We start from the raw sequence: 6,129 nt of genomic DNA on the forward strand, positions 1-6,129 counted from the left end.
TACATACAATAAACAATGCAGTAAAATTGACTACAAAATTAGAAAACAATGTAACAAAAAAGGAACAACACGTTCAACACACTGGATTTTTAAAAAATTAGGCGGAAAGGCAAGAAAGACAGGATAAACACTTTTATTTTTCTTTAAATCTTAAAATCCAACAACTAATAAAACACGCACATTAAAAATTGCTCCCAGACATTTAAAGCCCCTTATAAAAATGCCTTCCTGCACAATTCCATTTTCACTTCAACCTGCACCCCCCCTTTATATAAAACAATTGCATAATGAAGATCCGCTTGTCGCATTCGAAGAAGTTGGCTCTAGTCCGCAAATGCTTACACTGCCATCTGCACTGCAGATCATGTTGAAGGCTTTAAGGTTTTATTCTCACAGACACAACACACACCCTTACATGAGGAAACACGGTGCTAACCCCTCCTTCCCCAAACGGCTTACGGAAAGCTTTCAATCTCCCGGATCCTATCGCACTGTAAAACACAACTCAACAGCGGCGGACAGCCTCCGTCCCCCGCGCACGCGCAGTCGTCCGGAGTGACCTCATCCCCCTTCGACAGCGCACCCTTCCCCTTCCGCCGCCTGGATCTCCTTCCATGTCGAACGCAGGAGCTGAACCCGCGAGTGTCGCCGGTGCGCGTGCGTGGTGGATGTTGCGGCCGGGAACTGGCTCGGCAGCGGCTGCTGCCGCTGGTGGCGCGCGGCGGGCTGAGGCGGTCCGATGCTTCTTCGCGGTGCCTGCGCTCCGCTCCCGCTTGTTCCTGCTGTTCCCCGCTGGGGATGTTGAGTAAGGGGACGTTGCAGCGCCTGCTGTCTGCCATAAACAGGAGGAGGAGGATGAAGCTTCTCTTGGGGCTCGCCCTCGTCGCCTATGTCGCCTGTAAGTGGAGGGGAGGGGGAACGGGGCGGGGGGGGGAGAAGCTCCCATTCATTCGGCTCAGAGCTCTCATTCATTCGGCTCAGTCATGCTGTTTGGTTGGGGGCGCCCCTTTCCTTATCCCCAGTGGAAGGTGGAGGCATGCTGCTTGTTTGGTTGGTGCTGCTGGGGTGCGCGCGCTCGTTTCTTTGCAAGTAGCAGAGGTGTTGCGGTGCAGCAAGACAACAGTTGCACTAAAGCGAGTTGGGAGAGAGGCTGGGTGTGAAAAAGACAGTAGTGATTCTGGGTGTTTGTAGGTTTTGACCCTCCGAGGCGGGCTGAGTTTCTGATGTGGTTTACAGTCCTCTCACCGCAATAAACTTACATTTTTGGGAATGGGCAGTGGGGGAGGAGGAAGGGCAATCTGTCTTGTGATTCTTGGTTGTCTTTTCTGCCGCTTATATTTCTGCAAAAAACTTTAGAAAGTCTTAAAAGCAAAATAGACAGGCCTTTAGAGCTGTCACCAGGTTAGGCCTTGGCTGGGTATTTGAAAGCTGACAGCCATGGATGGTGCTATTTGTGATGCCTTAGTAGAGAACGTCTCCAACCAGAACCTTTGCGAATTGTAACATTATGTGTTTACAATTTGGATGTATAATTAAGTATAGCTATATATTTTTAAAAGTTTTCTGTTAGATGGGAATCTAGCTGCCAGTGTTATTAACTAAGGGCAATTTCAAGCAACCAATTTGTTTGCCCCTATGTTTTGATTTTCTTCCACTTGAACTGTGTTGTAGCGAGAGGGTGTTTCAGCCCGGTCCCTTATGTTTACTCCACATGCAGGGTTTGGCATTTAGTCGCTGCTGGAAAACATCCATTTCTGGGTGTTGTGAATGCATGCTGGAAGCTGAATCATGCACATGGCCAGGGGTAGCTAAGACTGGCTCAGCGTAGCTGGGTTGCCGATACATTAAATGTCTTTCACTGATCTTGAGGTCCTGGTTTTTGTAAGCCCTTGCAAACCTTGGAGAAGTAACACAGTGTATTGTGCTGTGTCTGAAATAGATGACTAAGATAGCCTGCTTGTCATACACACAGTACAGTATGTGTTCGAGCAGGGGAAACATCTTCCTTTGCTTGGCCTTTAATAGGATCCTGATCTCTTGGTCAGATTCTCTGGCTGTTTTCCTCTTTGCTGCCATGAGTAACAAAGGGCCAGTTTCCGTGTTCTGCTAGCTGGATGATATCCTGGTAGAATTGACAGCTGTTCTTTAGCTGGCTTTGCGGACAAGGCAGTACAAGGCCTGTAATATAAGGGCTGGGATGACAAGGAAATTGGCCTCTAAGGAGATCTTGGCATTGAAAATCATGTATCTCACAATTGTGTATAGCCTCACTGCTATGTACATACACTTCAGTAGGTGCTGTGGAGCTGCCATAAAGCAACAGCTTCCTTTTGTAATTAGGTGGCAGCCTTCAGAGCTATACATGCAGAGTCAAAGTCAGGGGAGATGACAAAATCTAATGAGGTTGTTACCCTGAAGTGTGTGTGGATGAAACTACACTCAATGTTTTAAGAGCTGATATTACAGGGACATTTTGGAAGACTACGGGCAAATGTATGATATGGGAAGCGCCAGTGTTTTCTTTTACATTTTACTTCTTCTGGACGCATATGTCTCACTTTTCCTGGAATAATTGCTCGTCTTTAAGCTAATTCTGGATATGCATTTGTATGAGTTAAATGGCTTAGAGAAGAGAGAGCATATGTTCGTGTATTGGTGCATGTGTAGATGGGAAGGGGCAGCAGGGTCTAAAGTAGTAGTCGAAAGAAATGAGTCCCTGGGTATTCTTTGCTCTCCTTGTAATCTGTACTGATTTTTAGTCATATAAAATGATGGCTCTTGTGGGTAATGCGGATGGTTAACTGGAATCAAAGCTTTGGACACAGTGTATGGACCCATCAGTGAACTACAGGAAAACCGTGTGTCCCATTATGTGTATTCAAGTACATGTGCTGCAGTAATGATGCCTTTGAGGTCAAGAGTGGGCATTGGCAGATAAACCATCCTGTTGTTTTTGTTGCTTTGAGAACAAAGTTTGAGTCCAGTGGCACCTTTAAGACCAGCAAACTTTTATTCAAGGTTTAAGCTTTTGTGTGCATGCACACTTCTTCAGATACAATGAAATGGAAATTGTCAGTCCATACATATAGGTATAGGGTGAGCAGCAAGTTAGCATACAGCATAATGAAAATGTTTAACAGATTCAAGGACCAAACAGGAATAACAAGCTTAGTTTATATGGTTATAATTTGTTTGGGTTTAATTCTTAGGGGGGGGGGACATAGCGAAAGAAATAAATGTGTCAAAATTGGAGATTGATGGGCAGATGTAGCCTTAATTGTGGAATGCTGAGAGTAATTAACTGACTTGAATCTATTAAACATCTTAATTATTATGTATGCTAATTTACTGCTTACCCTCTACCTTTACTGCTACCCTCTACTGATAATTTCCAGTTCAGTGTATCCGAAGAAGTGTGCATGCGCACGAAAGCTGATACCTTGAATAAAACTTTGTTGGTCTTAAAGGTGCCACTGGACTCAAACTTTGTTCTGCTGCTTCAGACCAACATGGCAACCCCACCTGAATCTATTTCCTTGCTTTGAGGTTCTTCATATAAGTACAGTGTATTGGTAATGCACAAAATTGGGGGCGGTTTTAAGGTCGTGTTCAGATCATGGATTTACTATTGTGATATTCTATAGCAGATAAGTGAAGTAGATCACATCTGAAGAGTATGTATCATGCTTGCCAAACTTTTAACTGTGTTGGGATTCTATAGCAACATCAGGATGTCAGTGTTTAAGATCTCCCATTTTATTGTATCCTAATCCGTTGTGTGTGTTGTCCTGTCTGTAGTTTGTACGGGTTTTTAAATGTTTTGATAGTATTCTTTTCCAAATTTGTCTGAGCTTCTGTTCTTTGTAGTGACTTCAGGATTCTTAGTAGCTTTTGGAAAATAATGTGTGTATCTTATGACCCCTTGGTTGCTTGATACATCCAGTGGGGTTTGTTATTTGGGGGGTAGTATTATCTTAAGAAGCTGTGATATCCATCTCACCATTCCTATTATGTGCCTTGGTTTCTGCAGTAATTTTGTCTCTTTTGTCTCTCCCCACTGCTTTAAAGAGTCAGCGCAGAGGTTAGCTGGTGGTTCATAGTAAACTTCCGCTCTGCTTATCTGTATTAACTTGAATGCTGACAAGGTCATAGCTGTGGGCTAAATATTTACGCTTCCTTGTGCCATGCGGTAGTTCCTGGGTTTCCTCATTAAAGATAAAGTTCACTTGTGTTCCATTGTGCTGTATAAAAGCCTCTGCCTAAGAGGTGTAGTGGTTAGGAGCGTGGACTCTAATCTGGGAGAACCAGGTTTGATTCCCCATTCCTCCACATGCAGCTCCTGGTGTGACCTTGGGTCAGTCACAAGTTCTTTCAGAGCTGTTCTCTCAAGAGCAGTTCTCAAAATGCTCTCTCAGCCCCACCTACCCCACAGGGTGCCTATTGTGGAGATGGGAAGGGAAAGGAGATTGTAAACTGCTCAGACTCCTTTGAGTAGTGAAGGGAGAGGTATAAATCCAATCTCTTCTTCTTCTTGGTGATGTTAACACTTTCTGGAGGGTTGGGGGTGGCTCCTAGCCTATTTTTCCTTAGATGACATAGACTATGAGAGACAGTCTTTGAGCACAAAAGTGTGCTGCAGATGCTTTTTAGGCATTTGGCAATAGTGTGCCATGTTGTGGGGATAAAATGAGATAGCCATACTAAGCTAGCTCTATACCCCTTTGGAACTGGTGCAGTGTGAGAAATCGCCAAACATTCCTAAATCAAAAGACTTCATAAAATGGTGTGGAGTTATGAAGGGAGTGGAGGTGGAATGTTCTGTTGGTTGGCACTAGTTGTGTCACAATGTCCAATAAGTGGCTGGCAGCACAATCCTATGTGGAGTTACTCCAGTCTAAGCCCATTGGCTTTGTTGGGTTTACAGTGAAGTAACTCTGCTTAGGAACTGCCTAATGGCTATAGGCAATAGCTCGGTGAGTGCCTTACGCACAGCAATAGCTCTAAAATTACAGAATATTGCACTTTCCTTCCCCCAGCTGAACTAATGCCTTAGCCAATCAAGTGCTGCCATGAGTTATAACCCTTTATGGAAACAGATTGGAGCACTAAGTAGTTTGGCCCGGAGGGCTCTTAAAAGGCTGTGGCAAGCTGTTACTGCTGCTTGTGTTGGTCAAGGGGCTCATGGGTTCCAGGCAGGGAGCGGCGTCATGGGGTTTCATATGTGTGTCACCCCAAGGGAGCATTGAATGGAGACTGACCTCAAGTCGCATAGGCAGCTGGTTTGGTGCAGCCCTATTTTAAACAAGGCAGAACTATGGACTATGGATGTGTTTTTTTCCATGTCCTCTGGTATAGTATAGCATTGGATGCATATATAGTATAGATTTCTCTGTGTTTCCACACTGCTGTAGCGGCATGCATTTTGTTACTTTGAAGCTTGTGCCGTGCAGTTATTTGTTTATTTAAGATGAGCTTCCTTTCATCTCTGTTTTGGAGTTTTCTTTTTAAACTCTTTTTTTTAAATCCTTGTTTTTCTTTGGTAGCTTAACTATGGTTCTGCCATGTCTGTCAGTATACGTCACCAGTAACAGGCTGCTTTTAAACATTATTTTCTGTGTACAAAACCTTTCTGTATGATGTCTTCCATTTCCGAAACATCGTCTCCTTGGTGATTACTGCCTTCATTGTCCACACTGCTCTTAAGTCAGATAATGCTGAAGTGAAATAGCTTTTAGCAGCTTGATCGATTCACCTCTGCAGGTATATGTGCAGACAATATTGGTCTAATACTCTCCTGTGAAATGACGTATTTAGTGGCTACGTGACCTTGTCTGCCTTCTTTCTTAAAGCATTTCCATTAGTGGAATAGTCCTCTTAACTATATATGGTGAAATGTTAACACTGATTTTTGAAAATACGTTTTTTTGCTAAACAGAAAGCCTATCTGTAATTATGTTACATAATGTAGTCACATGGTACTTGCCTTAGGAGCTTTGCAGCATAAGTTCAGAGAAGAAATTCAAAGATCACACTACAAGAAATTCTCTTAGCTATTTCCCCCCACAATTATTGATCCGTAGAGCAATGCCCCACGTATGCAAAAAGAAGAAATTATCCTGGTTGCGGTAC

The 6,129-nt window shown here is 43.7% G+C and overlaps 1 protein-coding gene across 1 annotated transcript in view; it reads left to right on the top strand.

The window, feature by feature from the left end:
* Positions 1-664: 664 nt before the first annotated feature.
* UXS1 (UDP-glucuronate decarboxylase 1) overlaps positions 665-6,129 on the top strand; it is a 47,843-nt gene continuing 42,378 nt past the window's right edge. Inside the window, exon 1 of the mRNA XM_015428547.1 lies at positions 665-898. Coding sequence (XP_015284033.1) covers positions 799-898 — 100 coding nt within the window. The 5' untranslated portion in view covers positions 665-798. The remainder of the gene's footprint in view (positions 899-6,129) is intronic.

The sequence above is a fragment of the Gekko japonicus genome, unplaced genomic scaffold (assembly GCF_001447785.1).
Source record: "Gekko japonicus isolate JY-2015 unplaced genomic scaffold, Gekko_japonicus_V1.1 scaffold718, whole genome shotgun sequence".
Lineage (NCBI taxonomy): Eukaryota > Metazoa > Chordata > Lepidosauria > Squamata > Gekkonidae > Gekko > Gekko japonicus.